The sequence below is a fragment of the Achroia grisella genome, unplaced genomic scaffold (assembly GCF_030625045.1).
Source record: "Achroia grisella isolate CSIRO2021 unplaced genomic scaffold, CSIRO_AGI_Agris_v1 utg840, whole genome shotgun sequence".
Classification (NCBI taxonomy): domain Eukaryota; kingdom Metazoa; phylum Arthropoda; class Insecta; order Lepidoptera; family Pyralidae; genus Achroia; species Achroia grisella.
This window is the reverse complement of record NW_026713038.1, coordinates 146,772-165,513: the sequence shown is the minus strand read 5'-3', so window position 1 is coordinate 165,513 and position 18,742 is coordinate 146,772. Positions and strand designations below refer to the sequence as shown.

Here is an 18,742-nt window from a genome sequence, read left to right as displayed (position 1 = left end):
TCATGAATACAAATGTTTGTACCGTGCGAGGAATCGAACCCAATTAATTAACCTTGGTCAACTCACACAGCTCCATTAATGAAGAACTTGTGGTATAGGTACTAGACAACTGATAAATCTTCTAACCACATTTTTTGTAAGTAAATATTTATGAATACTAAAACGTGTGTATTGTGCGAAGATCATGCTCGTTATAAGAAGCTGAGACAGCTAAATCTAGTTTAATATCGCAAACTATACTCCGAATTTATTATTCGCAAATCATAAAAATTTATATGCACATAACATTGGCAAAATGGGCGTTACATGATAACGTGATATCCGTATTGGTTCCTGTATAAAAAAGCGATGGTTACCTACCGTTTACCATCAGGTGGGCCGTCAGCTTGTTTGCTATTCCATTTACCTAAAAATCTGTAGAAAGTAATCTAAAGTGCTCCCCACCACAGCTCCTATACTGCCACCAATCTTAGGGCCATCACAGTTTGCTTAATTCCATTTACGTAAAAATCTGTAGGAAATGATCTAGGGTGCTCCCTAAAAAAATAGCTAAAATTTTAGGGCCGTCTGTAGACACTTTTAGAGACGTCACGGATTCACCCCACTAAGATGTGCAGAGACAAAAACAAAACAATGTCAAGTAGATCTCAAAAAATTTCGACATAGGTATTGTATGTAAGTACGTGAGAAATCAATCGATAAATATCTTTCGTAGGTATTTGTGACGAACTTCAGATAACGATATCACGAATATAGTGGAAAAATAAAAACTACGTAAGTGTATGTAAATCGGCCTTACTTTTTTATAGCATGTTTTAGGTAAACGAGTTTGCGGCATACGTGATGTTAAGTGATTACCGCCGCCAATGAGCACCCAAAACTCCAGGGGAATTGCCGGCATTATGAGGAGAAATAAGTTCTTTTCCTAAATTTTACGCATAAGTAAATCACGTGACAGCCGTATTACAAAAAAAATTGAATAAACTATGACAATGTATAAATTTAGATGCTAAGTGATTACCGCCTCCCACGAGCACCCGCAACTCCAGAGAAATTGCAGGTAAGTTGCAGGCGTTCTGTTGAGAAATAAGCTCTAATTCTAAATTTTACCTATACGATAAATCAGGTGACAACCAGATTATAAAAGAAATATTAATAAATTGCAATTTTAATGCGAAAAATAGTATTAATCATTACATAGTATAAAACAAAGTCGCGGTCGCTGTCTGTCCGTCCCTATGTATGCTTAAATCTTTAAAACTACGCAACGAATTTTGAAGCGGTTTTATTTAATAGTTAGAGTGATTCTGGAGGAAGGTTTATACATATGTAATACATGTACACCCGGGCGAAGTCGGGGCGAGGAGCTAGTACAATTATATACAGAAAATATTTGAAACCTATACTTTAATCACAATAAATATTAATGGGGTTAAATTCCACTAAACCTAAAGTACTTGCCAAGCCTTGGCTAAAAATATTTGTCAACTTAACAATCTTTGAAATTTCTAATCGTGTAAACATAATTTTTTGTCAATGCTTAATATATTTATTCTAAACACATAAACGTTTTGTAAAATTACTAAATTATTTATTCATTACATGACACATAGGAAATAACAGTTTAGTCATACTTTTCACTTTAAATGACGTCTATCATAGATATATTTATGTTAAAAAATACAATAAATACAATACGAATATATTACCATTCCTCTAGAATACACAAATCCCCATGCATTGCATTTTGTATTCAAACGATATAAAAATATAGGCAGATACCTATATGTTCTATCTACCGTCAGTTCGGAATGATTTTGAGATGAGAAGAACTGAATAGAAACTCAACTCGAATTCAAATTTGGGAGAATAGAGTGATCACCAACATATGCTATTGAAAAAGCAAAAAGTCTAATCAGTGTTCGTAACTTGAACAGACCAGTCCCCACAAGCAGCACCCGTTCACGAGTATGACGGATCGGGTATTACATACTTCACATACACCTCTAACAACAAATTCCTATTAACTAATCAGTAATTATGCTAAAATAACCATTAAGATAACAATAAAACATTTTCTAAATTACAATAACATTAAAATTAGCTAATTATAAAAGTATGCATGCGTTAATTGTAAATACCGTACATCATGCAACGTCACATGCAAATTGTCTACCATCTACCATTACTGCCGTTGTAATAACTAAAAATAGACGGTAATGAACTACTACGGTGTTTAGTTGAACACGGCCAGGTTGCTTCAAATAATACAAGTACACTAATTTGGTACTACACAGTCTAACAGTGTTTCCCAACGTGGGCCCCACGCCACACAGAGGGTCAATTTGATTGTTAGGTGGGTCAATTAGAAAATAGATTGTTTTTTGTGTAATTATTTATATAAAAAAAGAACTATTCAAAAGAGCAACACACAAGTTTCTTGCTCATTCTTCTTGTGATGAATCAGAGTTCCGAATTAGTGTTAGAATAAAAATATGACTAATCAAAAATGCCTTTATTGAGTTTATTAGAATAAAGATTATTTCTATTTCTTAAAATTATAGGAAAAAATTATTTCATTACATGTTATGAAATTTTACTTACTGTTTTTCAATCACAATTTCCTAGTGATTTCTTCCTAAAATCTGCTATTTAAGTTTCAAAGAGAACAATTCCATTTTTAATGTTATAAATTATGTACGTTACATAGAGGGGAACAATTTAAGAAGATTTTAGAAAGGCTAAGGTGGGGCATGGTACATAAAAGGTTGGGAAACACTGGTCTAACATAAGGCATCAATTACAGTAATTAGTGAAAATTAATAACAAACGACTAAAAACATTAGTAACATTAATGTAGAGATTTATAACAAAATAAAATAATAAAAGGTTGCTTACAGCGACTCAAAAAAGTTCATCTGATCTATGGGGTTGGTACTGGGGGAGGGAAAACAAAATAAAAAAACAAATTAGTCAAAAATAAAATATTACTATTTCGGGTTTCAACTGTTATTGACTGGTATGTGGATTAAAACCGACACCAGAAACCCAAAAAAAGCAAAGCAAAATATATTTAAACAAAACATAAAATAAAATTTTGTAATAAAATAAAAGTATGGTTTACAAATGACGCATCATAACGGTTACCACGTTTACCTATCGTTTCACCTTAAAAAGACTATAGTTTTATAAAAAAAACATAAAAAGGTTAATCGAAAAGAGTATATATACCAACACAAAAGCCAGATAGAAGATTCATGAAACTAATCACTGTTAGTAAGAAACAAGTGGAAATCTGAAAATAAATTGACGCCCTCGGTGCTCTAGTAGTTAGCATACCGCCTCGTTTCCAATTTTTGCGGGTTCAATTCTTCGCACAGCATAAACATTTGTATTCATGAATATTATTGTTTGTAATTGTATTTGTATAATATATTGTTGTCTGGGTATTTTCTATGTATTTATTTGTATTAATTTCATAAAAAAAAATCTAAGAATATCTATCAATTGATTAATACCCATAAAACAAGCTTTGCTAAGTTTGCGACTAGATGACGTTGTGTGAATTATCCTGAGATATTATTATGATTACATTTTTAAGTTTTTTTTTAGGAAGATTAACTGTGCTATTTTTCATACTACTCTTATTGAATTGCCCTATGACAATAAATTAAATTCAGACTAAATTGATCACGTATTCGATAAAGAACGATCAGTTTCATAAATTCTGTCACTGACTTTCGCCTTGGTATACCCTTACGTCTCTATAATACAACACAGGACCTATAACAAAATTTGACAGAAGCAATAAACAAATAGATTACAGTTTATCATATTCTGCAGTATATCAAACATCATTATCAGATATTTATATCAGCATGCTCATTCTACGTATTTTCATTGAACATCATGTATTTGAAAATATCGTTTTAGAATCATGTGAGAATCGTTTTAAAACACATTGGAAGCCAATAACACTATGCCTTGCCAATTTTTGAGGCTACATGTCCCTTACCCCATACAAAACATTTTCTGCAACAACTAATTAAACTCGATGAAATTTCGTCTAATATTAACGTTTCACACTAGTTAGATTTTCTTTAAACAAGCTTGTTTTAGAATTACATCTAACTTAAAAACTCGATTTTTGCCAAAAAAAAGTATCTTTGGCTCATTCGTATCAAGAATTTCAGACAGTATATATATTTATAATGAAAAGAATACCTTCATATTTACTGACAAAAGAAAAGAAGTAATAATATAAAAGGCGACAATAATTTTGATAGTTGCTTGGTTATTTTTATTAAAATTTGGGATCGATAAATATGTTTTGTTATGAGGTCAATATTTACTCTTAATTTACTTTTTACTGTATCTTATAAAGAAAACTGCGTGGAACAGTTTTCCATCATACAATTTATAGCATAAAAAGTATGTTGGGTGAGAATGCAATATCAATTTTATCTATAATATATCTACAGTATTTCTTGTGCAACCGTATATGATAGCTGATTTGCAACTTTGTTATTGCTAGCAATCGCCGTTAGGGTTGCCAACTGTGTCATCCGAAACAATTCTATAATAGTTATATTTCTGGTCAAAGGCAAACCATAAATAAATTTGATGAACTATATGATATTAAGTATTATTAAGGTATATTGTACGATCTATGTGTAAGTATATTGATTTCTTACGTATCGAATTTGTTGCAGCTTATTTAATAAATATATATATATAAATTTCCTCTTGGATCAGTCTATCTATTGCTTAACACTGTATTCAAATCGGTTGCGTAGTTTAAAAGATCTATGCAAACAGACAACGGAAGGACATCATTTTATACTATGTAAAGAAAATATATCAAGTCTTTAGTCAGCGTTGCCTTGCCTTTATCCCAATATTGGTGGTCGGCGCAGCTTGTCATTCTCTTCCACTGATATCTATCGGCCGTCATATCTGAACATACTCTCCTTTCATTCATATCATCTTTCACACAATCCATCCATCCATACCAACTCTTTAGTATTATAGTTTAAAGAACAGTTATCTTTATTCCTATAATCTTAATGAAAATTTTATTCACGGAATATTATTTATTGTACTACTATTTATTACTATATACAGTTTTAAATTTGACGCGGTCATTATTTATACGTATAATTTGTAAAAATCACGGGATCTTAACTACGTTTTGTATTTATTGAGTTTCCGATGTTTCGGTAGTGTTTCAACCGCCATATGATCATGGTCACTGCTACAAATAATATAAAACGTGGTAAAATCCTGTGATTTTTACTAATTATACGTATTTACTACTACTATTTGTGAATATTTTGTTACAATAAATAATAGTAGTAATCTATTATTTATTGTAACAAAATATTCACAAATTTGCACGCGCATTCTAAATATCTTAACATAATCAATTCCTACATGCATCATTTAGTTTCACAAATATTTGTTATCAAACCGATAGTACCAAATGAACCCAACAAATGTTGGCCGACACAGTAATTGGGTCGAATGATTCAGGACTAGCTATCATACCAAGAGCGGTAGCGTCTTGACCGCATATTTAGCGTCAATTAATGCCCTACATGTCAGAAATATCTTATATTTATTTTAAAAACAAGCTACGATACGATACTTTTTTTTTTCGGACTACTCTAATGCTGTTGGCCGTAGCTGGCGTTTACAGCTTCACCGGACGTCAGGGGGCGAGTGCAGATGGCACTCCAAACCCGCGGAAGGACTTATGCAGCGGCTGAAGGCCAACTCCTGCCTGACGGATACGACATTAGTCTGAGGGCACCACTAGGGGTTCGAACCTCGACTCAGGCCGTCGTAATTTCGATCCCCGTTTGAATTGGACGGGGGATCGATCAGAGGGGCGCCCGGGGGCGCCGGTGTGGAGCGCCCGGGCGCGCGAAGGCGCCCGGTTGAATGCGTGATAATGTGTTTGAGGTCGTCGTCTTCGCCGGCGAGGACGGTGTCGTGTGTGTGTGTGTGTGTAAAAGTGTCGGGGTGGAACGGGTGGGCCCGTGGGGAGGTTACCTGCCGTTATAGGGTTGTCGGGGTCAATGAGAACGTGCCTCGGGCGACGTTGTCGCGTATGTCGGATAAACGATACGATACGAGAATACAAAATGACCAATTAAAGAATTCCGTAGCCAATATAGTTCTTATCATTCGTGTCTCACCCAGCAAATGCTGAATTTCCAAAATTGGTAAATTCAAATCACTATTAAAAAATAGAGGTTGATGATATATAGGGTTAAAATTTAGGGTTGTATATATTTTGAAATGCCATATTGTTAAAAAAATTTTAGGGGTGGGCAACACTTATGGTATGAAAAATAGATAGTAGCCGATTCCCAGACGTACTGAATATGCATAAATAATTTCATAGAGATCGGTCAAGCCTTTTCGGAGGAGTATGGTTAACATAACACAACAACGTGGCACGAGAATTTTGAATATAAGATTCTATTTGCAAAGGAATTTTGTACATACAACGATATCTTTAGGTATTTTTTTGTAGTTATAAACAATCTTGAGTGTAATAACCGAGGTGGACTATGTACAAAGTCGTCCACGTCTGTTTTAACTATTACATCTGCCAAACATCTTGTTTAATTTAATGTGAATTTTGTTTTCGAGGGTGAGCCATGGCTGTGACATTACAGATTACGAAGACATTATTCATCTCAGTCCTTAGGAACTGCAACACAGACAGCCCACCGGATGGAAAGTGGCATCCGTCGTGTATGCACATTAGCAGTCACGATCACAAGATCCTTTATCTATATTTATACTAATGTTATAAATCTGAACAGTTTGTTTGTTTGTTTGAACGCGCTAATCTCAGGAACTACTGGTTCGAATTGAAAAAATCTTTTTGTGTGGGATAGTCCATTTGTCGCGGAAGGTTTTAAGTTATATAACATTACTCTACGACCAATAGAAGGGAAGCATCAGTGAAAAACGTTGCAAAAACGGGGAAAATTATTCATATTTGAGGGCTTCCAAAGATAAAATCGCGGACACAGCTAGTTTCTATTGTATAGGACGTCACATATTGTTTAGTTTTTTCTTCTTACTGCTAATATGTATAAGAAAAGGGCTGCCATTCCATCAAGTGGTCGGTTAATTTGCCTTATGCCACTTAAAAAAAAAAGAATGGACCAAACGAGACACCGTTCATATTTTATCCGATCTAGTTTTTATTACAAGAGCAAAGAGGTCGTTAACTAAGTACTTATAGTTTTTACCACGGCATACTGTCTGGCAAAGCTGTTTGGCCGTCATGCCGTGGCCTTGACAGTACATCAGCCCAGCCTCAGGTGAGCAAAAAATATGGTTACATACTGTTCGGTTCATTTGAATTTAAGTACTTCGCAAGCAACACGCAGATTATATAACCTACCGGTTTTATATTAGATATTTTTATTCAATAACATGTATTCATTTAAAAATCGTAATTATTGAACATATAGAGACTCAGTAATTTCCTTATTTCGAAAATCATTGAATTCTATAGATATATAACTGTGTAAATACGTAAATACGTGATTAAAAAATCTAATTCGAATTCTTTGCAAAACACGTTGTTATATTTGATATTATTTCTGATTTTGGCAACCCCAGTATTTTCAAACGCAATGGTTTTGTAATGAAATGTATAGTTTACATTATTGTTTTAGTAATGTTTATTTCATATTTGGAATATTGGATAGTCATAAGCCTACTAGTCTTGTAGACCTGTCAGTTATCTGCATTACAGCCTATACGTTCGAGCAAAAAGTGATTATCGCATGTGCATTTTGAATGCACTTTAACAATGCATGTTTAATGGCAAAAAGTTCAATTATTTAAATTACTTTATTTACCCTTATATTGCCTTTTATTATCTTACTCTTATACTCGAAACTGTTAAATATACTTTGGCCTTCCAATACTATAAAACTTCAGATTCTCACAGGATTACCGACAAACATTTAAGATATGCCGATAACAATTTTTGATACAAGCACAATTAAGAAATCTGTATAAACTTTGACTTATGCTTCTGTAATTGAAATTACATAAATAAAAAAAGAAATAATTCATAACAAGTATAATTAAGAAAACTGTAAGACCTTTGCTTCCGTAATTGAAATAAAAAAAAGAAATAAAACCATCAATACCTGCGCGCGGCCCAGAAGAAGCCACCGGAGTCCAGCGGCTCAAGTAGCCGCGGCGTGGAAGAGCCGAAAGCGAAAGCGGGCCGTGGAGCGGAACGAGCGGCGCGCGCCCGCTCCATTCGCTCGCTCCTGTCGCGCTCGCGTTGCAGCAGCGCTTCCCGACGGGACACGGACGCTTCCCATATTGCTCGCTTGCGTTCCTCAACCTGAGGACAACGTACGATTAAATAAAAAAAAAAATAGTAGTAGTAGAATAGAAGTAAAAATCTTTATTCATATTCTATCCCTATACTTGAGCGAGAAAGTTTACCGTACCGAAAAATATGAGAACATTAACGTTAAAAATGAACTAGTTAATATTTTATGAATATTCCGCCAGTCGTCCGATTTGAACAAAATAATGACCACAAGTATTCAGGGCAGAAACCTGAACACTGCTAGTGAAAGTTTTTGACCCGTGTTTCGCCTCTGAACAAGGAATCATCAGGCAGTGAATAGAGCTCAGATGTAGCTGAGAAACTTAGGCTTAATCTGATCTCTGAATTAAACAATAACATAAATCCATTAAGTAATGATCTTAATATTATAAGTACAGGTTCACAGCAACGCGTGGCCGGATCATCTACGACTATAGAAATCTGAGAGTTTGTTAAATGCGGTAATCTTGGAACTTCCAGTCGGATTTCAAACAAACCCTTTTTGTTCAGAAATAATTGGAATTGATATCTATACATCCGATTTAACACTAGACGTTTCTATGTATGCAATAAACAGTCCAAAATTCATAATGTTAAAGAATAATTTCAATGGTGACGAAATAATAGGCGTAGATAACAAAAATAAAAACTTGGTAGAACCCAATTACTTTTTAATTTCCATTGAAAGGAAACTTCGTATTTTGCCCTATAAACACATGATAACAGTCTCGGTAAAGGTCTATTTAAAAATAATCTATTGATATATGATAGCGGGCTGATTGCAATGTGCGAACATGATAATACTATGCAAAATATAATAAAATAAATAAATACTAAAAACATATCATATGATACTATCTTCTCCCAAACTAAACTAACCAAAGCTATGTTGTAAGAAACAGACAATTTATAGACCAATTTTGAAAATGCTTAAGAAATATACTATAGTCTTATTAGATGTTTATTATGAAAACAAATATATATTATTATTAATTCAAGTATAGTGAGAAAATAAATAATATAAAGATCCCTTCTCTAGTCTAGTAATCCTTCATCTTGAAGAACCATCAAGAACCATAAAATATTATTAATTTTAATCCTAATAATATTATAAACGCGAAAGTTTGTAAGTATGGATATTTGTTACACTTTTACGCAAAAGCTACTGAACGGATTTTGATGAAACTACAGTAGTATAGGTTATGCATCAGAATAACACAGGCTATATTTTATATTGAAATTTAACGCGGTTGAGACCGTGGGTATAGCTAGTAATAAATAAATATCAGATTTTTTAATTATCATTATGACATGAAATAAATTGTTCTTATTACCTCATAAGGCATGGCAGGTTTAGTGGCACGAACTCACCATTGGCAATACACACACTATGTTAGCACGTGGTTTGTCAAATAACAACAATAAATCGAATAATTAACACTTGCACAAAACTACTTTCAGACACTTATTAACACAGCACAACAAAATGGACGATCACATCACACGGTGTTAAATTAAAAAATAAAAAGATAATGCAAGACACGGTGATTAGTTTTATCTGCAAGGAAATGTGAGGTGATTCACCGAATGGAACACGTATGAAAAGCAATGACATAGATCCTTCATAATGTATACACGAATAGAATGGTTGATGATTAATTGATGGGTGTACACAATATGTTGTTTCAATTGCCAATGATTGATAAGATTTAAACTACAATAATGCAGATTGTATAGCTATTGAGACCAAAATTATTCTTTGATAAACAAAACGAACTAAATAAGAATAAAATCGATGCAGAAAAATTCCAATAAGTATCATAAAGAAAGCTAATAATAAATTTATAGTAGTAAAAAAGTAGAAACTCAAGGATATAAAAAAAGAAAACAAGACTTAGCAACAATTATCATATCTGTCACAAGTTCTTATATTGTTATTACCAAGTCTATTATTATTAAATCCAAGACTGAACCACTTACAAATATCTCTAAACAACGTGGACCCGAAACCTAAGAACAATAAGTTATTGTACTTAATTCAAAACAATATACTTTGCGATTGCTCAATGGAAATTGTCGATAATATGAATGGTCTGGTCTATAAGGAAGCAATCTATATTTTCACGATGAAGGTCGTATAGATCGCTCATCATTGGATATATGTTTTTATGATCACATACTTACACATGGCAATAAATAACGAAGGTAATGATTCGCAAAAACAATATTAATAGATTCGAACTTTGTTACTATTTGAACTCTTGATTGAGGAAATCATTCTAAGCTTTGCATGGATTGATTATGTTTTCAAGCAATGACCCGTAAAATTGATGAATCTCATACTGAAGACCCAGAATACATACATTAATCATTGTTTCCTAAATTTATTTGTCTAAAGGTATTGCTATTAAATACGTATGTAATAGCAATACCTTTAGACATCTGCGGTATAGACAATGAGAGTTTAATAGGAAATCGTAAAAAGTCAGTACTAAAGTACTGAAAGATGAAAATCTGTGGCACTACAAAGATATGATAACATATTATCATAAACTACATTTTCTCTGCTAATCTTAAAAGACGAGATATAGATCCGCTTGTATTAAAAGTACATAAAATACCGTTAATCGGTTTAAAATAAAATATAGGCCATTTCCTAAATGCAGTGGCGAAATGAAAGCAGCCGGATCGTCGACAGATCGAGAGTCAATGTCAAGCGTGAAGGAACCTTGGGATATTTTCGCGACATTGAGCGTTTCTGCTATATGTGTCAATGTTATGATCCCAACTTTCACTGCCATGCTGCCAGATGGAATTGATATAATAGTATCAACAAGATATAAATATTTATGAACATCAATAAAGACAAATACATAGTTAATAATGGTGATTCTAATAATTTGAGGTTTCTTTAACAAACAAGTCAATGAGTCAATGTTATATAACATTAATGGATGAACTGAACAGAAGGCTTGGCATTAATATTCATAGTATTCTAATAAAATATATATCTATAGGCTACGGTAACTGTTTACCATTAGATAGGCACTATACCTATATGCCACTACTGGAGTTTAAATATATATTTAATAAAATGCAAAAAGTTGATCTTTGTACCTTTTTTCAGAATAATGGTTCATATAACAATAGCGTATTGTCATTCTGTTCATCGACACGAACTGTTAAGAATCAGTTAGCTACCCGTTGAGTTCCTACAATATTATTTTTTCCTACAGGTTATCACGCAATTGATTCGCAGCGTTCATAATAATCATTTATATAATCGTTTTCATTAATACCAGTGCAATTATATATTTATTTAGCTTGTCGGCAATGCAGTACAAGATTGTCATTAATTTTTGTGTTACCTTGAATGTTCTTATCTGTGCTGCTCGTTTCTTATCTGTTCTCCTGAATTATGTGACATGTGACATTTATTACATATTAGTCGAGAGCAATTATTTTATATACATAGGTATACATATAAAATTAATAATTCGTGATATTATAGTTAAATCTCGAGTACAATATTTCTACGGATTATTTTTCTGCAGATAAAAGACAAAGATTAAACTTCACAACCAATTACAATTAGATCTACATGTTTTCAGTTATATTCTAGAACCTTCGTTGTCTCTGTTTTGCTTACACATATTACACACGTAAAGCTAAGATGACCTTTATACAGATAATATTATTAACGTAGACAATATAAAAACAATATATGTAGTTTATACAAGTTAAAAATTTGGAATAATCCCCTGGATTAAACGAATTCTCGCACGTTTATAAAAATATTCCACTTGAGTTATTCATACAACTTCAATGGCAAATGAAGTCACGAATTAGTAAGTGTAGGTTAACAGTTTTTTTTACTAAAGTAGCAATGTTCTGAGAGATTGGTTAATGTAAAACAAATATTGTTGATTTGCAAAAATTTTACTGATGATGAAAAAATAAAATTCGAATAGCCAAATGATGATGATAGATTTCTAAAATAAATTTATTTTAGGGCGGAACAAAACGTTGGTTTTACCCAAATGTTCGCTGTCTTGTTTCTTATAATATAGAGCACCTATACTATAATAGTTGATGACAATATGCGTATGATTGTGTGTCACTTACATGATATAACCAATGATATCATCGAATCATTGGGGACATAAAAAAATGGTAATCTAGTAAATAAGTAAATCAAATATTGGTAAACTGATGAAAATGAAACACTAATTAAATTATTACCATGAAGTGAAATGTCAAAGCAAATAAAAACATTGAAATAAACTTACACTGCGACGACAAGGAGACATTTATGATGTTATTAATAATTAAATAAAAATGGACACTTTAACACAATTCAGATGAAAATATGCTGGAAAGTTCACAGAACGTGCACTGTTATCACACTATAGTAATTATTTTAGAAAAAAATAATTATAATGAAATACTATTGTAACATAAAATTAAAGGAGATATTCAACATATCTGCAGTGAATTTAAAATACTCTAAGCTATGGATGCAAGCGTCGGAATGCTGTCGTAAGGAAGTGGCCGTTATTTTTGTCGCCGCATGCTGAGGGTTCATTTTGAATTATTTTTGATGCACCAACACCGTCTCATTTCAGTTCACCATTAATGGGTGCGGTCTTGAATGTTTTAGTAATCCGAATATGAGTTTCCGATACTTCATTTCTGGTTTCTGATTAGTATTCATTTATAGATTTTCAACGATGTTATGTATGCATAACATCGAGTGATTTACAATATCAGCCGCCTTACAATTATACGCAAGTTCAATACTAATAAATGTATTCCAAAACGAGGTATCTATGGGTTCTTAAGAAAAGTAATAGATTTTATACTTTAAAACTAATATTAAACAAATACACTGTTTTCGTTTGTTCGTTTCTTTTCTTAGTTGTTCAAAACTTATACGATTTTCAATATGTAGGTATATTATTCTGGTAAGTTTACGTGTTATATTAGATGCATAAGTATGACATAAATTATGCGAAGCCGATGTGGGTCGCTAGTTAATTATAATATATAAAACATTTCTTTTACTGAAGCATTTACAACAATAGATGACGCTATTATGAATCGTTTTTAGTTTTGCCATGCAATTAGGAAAACTAGTATTTTACACAAATAATAATTCATAGTAATAAAAGATTTTGTTAATTGTAAAGTTTGTGCCCATATGAAATCAGCTTATAGCTTCTGAATCCGCAATTCAGTATCATTGCTTTATTTAGCCCTTTATCTGGATTCAACAATATAAACGTTTACTGCCGTATCTGCGCACACGCACGTTACGAGAGCTATTGCGCATGACCTCATAATTGACAATAGGCCGTTATATAACCATTGACCCGGTCACCTGGTACAATATGTTCGATCAAATCACTAAAATGCCTCTTTTGTGATTTAGCGCGTAACATAATAAGCACTTTAAGTTCATGTTTGGGCTATTTCAAAATAGCAAATAAATTCTCGTGAGTCTGTTCGCTTTATGAGTAAACTAATTTTCTCTGCGATATTGTCCGCAAGATAACTCATAAATTCTGATAGAGATATGTGTGTTGTTTCAAACGATACGTACACAACTGTAAACCAAATTTCATGCTAGCCTTTCTGCTTTAGCCATTAAGGAACCAAGCAAGAGATAATACAAACGCCCTCAACTAAAGACCAAGACTAAAGAATGAAAATCAAAACAACCAAATAGAAAGGCAGAGCCACTAATGAGCCACCATATTCGTCTCATTAACGTAAATCAGCACTTTGTGAGAAGTGTAGCAGCATAGTGACATCATCTAAGCAAGGACACGCTTATGCAACGTGTAGGTATGTTCGAAATTTACATTGGAATTTGAGAATACTGCGCGTTGCGATGCGCATCTATAAGAATTTAGTGTCTGTAAATAAAACTAAATGTAAATATACAGTCTGATTAAAATTACCTTTATATTTTTACGGATAACACTCTCCTGTACAGGTTTAAAAAGAACGAGACAGCATATTGTTTATTGTCTCTAGTGGTAGGCTCATTCTGTTAAAATATAACTATTATTATAGTTCTCGAGTGAAGTTATTTTTATCGTCATCCATTTGAAGAAGTGTCTCCACTAGTTTTAGCCAATACTAGGCGTCAATGGTAAGGGTTTAAATAGTCAAAATGAAGTTTTCAATAATAAATTAAATATTTTGTCAGGTTTACCTGTCGATAATTTCCTTCGTACTACGAAAATAGTAAGCAAGCACACGGGCCTTCTCACACGTAAAATTTACAACGGTCCGCGAAAATGTTTTTATTCGATTTAAAGAAGTATAACTGTTTTTCTTTATCTTTGAATCTGCAAATTCTGCGGTTACGCGTCTGTGGTATCTGAGGTTTCACTTTCATGTTATATAGGACGATAATTCAACACTTTTTTTTATAAAAGTGTGGCAAAAAGCCAAGAACATACGTAAACGAATATACGTAATTTGGTTATCAAATTGATTTCTACAATGCAATGTATTAAAATGACAAATTGTACCGAAATCGTTATTAATTTAATAGAATATATAAAATGTTTTAGTGTTATTAATATATTTTATTAAAAACAAGAACGATCATTATGTATATTAGTCGGGTTACGATAATTCTGACCTCTTACGAATTTCAAGAATCTTCAACCGGTTATAAACGATATATAATAATGAATACGTAACAATGTTGTTCTAAAATATGAATGGAAAATTAATGACGAATGACTCATGATCAGTACAACAAACAAATATTAGTTATATAGACAATTGTGTTTAAAATAATAAAAATATGTAACAATAGATAGATGGTTGATACAGAGTTGCTGTAGTGTAAGCAAAGCAACAACAGTAAACTGTGCTAATTGGCAAGCGTAATCCTGAGGGTCTAATTGATTGTACAAATGAAAGGCAAGACGTAAGAACGATTTATACCACACAGAATAATAGTAATGACTCTTAAACTTGAAAAAGATCTTAATCCCTTCAAAGTAAAAATCAGTCAGTATCTATTACACTAATATTCGTATATATTGCACTATATAACAGTGTAGATTCAGTAATGGTTTATGAAAGTGTACCTTTAAATCTGCAGTTTATTCTAGAATCATCTTTAAATTATATGCTCCATCCAATATTCTACAAATTGTAAACGTCTGACAAATAGGCATTCACAAATATAAATTATGTTTAATCAAAATAATGAAAAACATTGCATAATGATGCCTACGTAGTTTTCCCATACTATAGGAAGTATTAAACTAAACTATTCATAATAGCATGCATAGCATTCATATTATGCATATTTCGTCTACTAAAGGATTGTAAATGCACCTATTAGTTATAAACCGTGATCTCTTATAGTTTCTACTGCGACGTATGGCTTTACCCGTGATTTAGAGTCAAAACTATCCTACATAATCCTATACCAATATATAAAAGTGGAAGGGTTTGTTTATTCATTTAAACGCGTTAATCTCTGAAACTACAAGTTGTATTTGAAAAAATCTTTTTAAATTTTATAGCTGTATGAAAGCTAAGGAAGATTGTAAGGCTATTAAATATGAAGCTGCGACTGAGTCGAACAAAAAAAAAGAGCAAGGGGAAATGTTAAGGGAATTCAAAGTCTAGGGTGGCGGCCAGGAGGGGCGCTAAAATTCCATTTAAATTAGACGGCACAGCATGCAAAATGGCGGGGCACAGCCAGTGAAATACATAAATTTGCTAGATTTCAACATTCAACATTTTACAGGCCATAGAATTTCTTGCACGGAATCGGGTACATTTTTCAACTACTATCTTAGAAATTCTACTTTTTTGGGCACGAAACGCTTGAATTGAATGGATTTTTGTAATCGTTTCTGCCAAGCATATTAGTGGAATTCATTGTAGAACAAGTCATATATACTGTATTGCAATGCTCTCCTATGATGAGTTTCCAAACGCATTATCCAAAAAAGACTTTTATTTATATTCTATTCGTAATCTGTTTGTTTGCTACGGTCGTGGTGTAGACATACCGAAATCAATTATTAATATATAAAATATGCCTTCTCTTTAATGTTTTATTATAGTGATTGCTCCGATTTACGATACCTTTAAAAAACTGTTTAGACGTTAAATCTTTTACACTTTTGTTGCCGTATCCTACAGGTGAGACATTAAATAGCTATTTGCTAGCAGTGTTTTGTCATTATTTACAACTGTCGGTGGCTGTTTTGTTTTCGCAGTGCACTGTAATTTCTAATTTTCACCGTACGTAACTATTATATTACTTGAATGGAGAAAGTGAAGTTACGATGTGTTGCAGTCCGGCTCGGCCGGCATTCTGCGGGAGATTGCATTTTGAGCAAAATATTGCTGAGTTATTCGCGCGGGATTTGAAATTTGTGTTTCTTTTGGAGCTCCCAAAAGAAAAACTAATTTCTTGTCTTGCCACTACATGTCTTGTCAAACTTAAAATTTCGTGGAGAATGGAACAATATCAAATCGCAGCGGCAACAATTTAATGGCTATATTGGCAAGATATAAATGTTTGACTTTCTGTAATGTTGGTATTAAAGATTGAAGAATACAGCTATCCTTATTAAATAGCCGTGTAACAAGTATATCTGTCATATCTACGATACAATATAAATATTTATAAATGTAGAAAAGACAACTTCGTCTGCGTCACATTCTCGCCTTTTTTGCTACATTTTTCATTGCAGTTCTACTCCTTTTCATCGTAGAGTGATGATATGTTTTGTACACATACAGACAGCAAACAATTTGATTACAACATAATTTACTGTATGGATAGAATTGTAATACACGATTGGCATTAAATATCATGTGTTATTGGAAGCAATGTTTAATGCAGTTACGTTCGTTGGTGTGGGAGCTCCCATGTTTTTCATGTGAACATATTAATTATATAGTTTGAAGTATGCGAACTTGCAGTAATAACTATGAGTATGAAAAATAATATATTATAGTAATTATATACTGAAAGTAATTGAATATAATGATTTAAATAAATGACGTAAATACTTACATATTATACAAGAGAAAACACCCAGACCGATACAAACAATTATACTCATGAATACAAATGTTTGTGCCGTGCGAGGAATCGAACCCGCGACCATCGGACGTAAAGCGGTGTGCTAGACCGCTAGACCACCGAGGTCGTATATAATACTTCTTAAGAGAAGAGTGTACAATAGTGTACATGTTATTTTTTTGCTCTGGTTTAAAGTTGGGTTTTTCAAGTTACGAGAATTCCGCTTTCAACCGTTAATATATAAATATACAAATTGTGTAGTAGTACTTCCTAGACTAAATTAATATTCTATTTCATCGCTACTGCGGTCGGTCAAAAAAGCAATATTACCAAAACCATAAACCATAACCCGAAAGCCAGTCAGGAGTTTAAAGGTTAAAAGAGTTTAAAGGTGCCATTATTTAAGTCTGTACTATTTTGATGACGTCGAAATATCTTTTTTCGAATTCCAAAACGAAACGAATGGTAAAGCTCAATACGTGTATATATGCATACAAAAATAATGTATGTAAGTAATTACGTATTTTGGGCCCGTAGACGGAAAGATTGTTTTGTTCATCATAAACCCCAGATATTTTGTTATTAAACAAAATTATAATTTTTGCCTTTGTGACTTTAAGGTTCAGTTTGTATTTTGTTTGTCGCTCTTTCATAGTATTCAGGCTGCATGCCGATGTCATAGGAATGTAGGCATTCGATAGAAACACATATCTGCAGTTGTGGCGGTCTGCCACTAGCATTCTGTTTGCATCTACGTTCGGAATTAGAATTCGAAGAACATATAGGCATGTGATATACAGATATGTATGTTTATACTATTTATATTGTTAACCGGGACATAACACCAATAATTTTATGCAAAATTAAGATATCTTTCTCGAAAGTAGTAGAAAAACTGCTGGCACCTACCATAATTGAAATCGGCGTTACTCCAGTCAGCTAGTGACCACGGCTAGTGCAAAATAGTCGAATCGTCGGGATAGGTAAATACCTTTATCATTACATTGTATAAAATAAAGTAGCTGTCGCTGTCTGTCCGTCCCTATGTATGCTTAAATCTTTAAAACAACGCAACGGATTTTGAAGCGGTTTTTCTAATAGATAGAGTGATTCAAGAGGAAGGTTTATAATACACCTACACTGAAGCTGGGGCGAGTAGCTAGTTTACCATAAAATTATTCAAATTCAATTCAAAACCCTTTTAACAATATAAATCTCTTACTAATATTATAAAGGTGAAAGTTTGTGAGTATGGATGGATGGATGTTTGTTACTATTACTACAGA

The 18,742-nt window shown here is 32.8% G+C and overlaps 1 protein-coding gene across 1 annotated transcript in view; it reads right to left on the bottom strand.

Annotated features, from left to right (window-relative positions):
• The window catches only part of LOC131852091 (MAP7 domain-containing protein 2-like), a 74,072-nt gene that overhangs the window by 35,862 nt on the left and 19,468 nt on the right, over positions 1-18,742 (bottom strand). Inside the window, 2 exon segments of the mRNA XM_059202715.1 lie at positions 2,899-2,937; positions 8,187-8,389. Coding sequence (XP_059058698.1) covers positions 2,899-2,937; positions 8,187-8,389 — 242 coding nt within the window.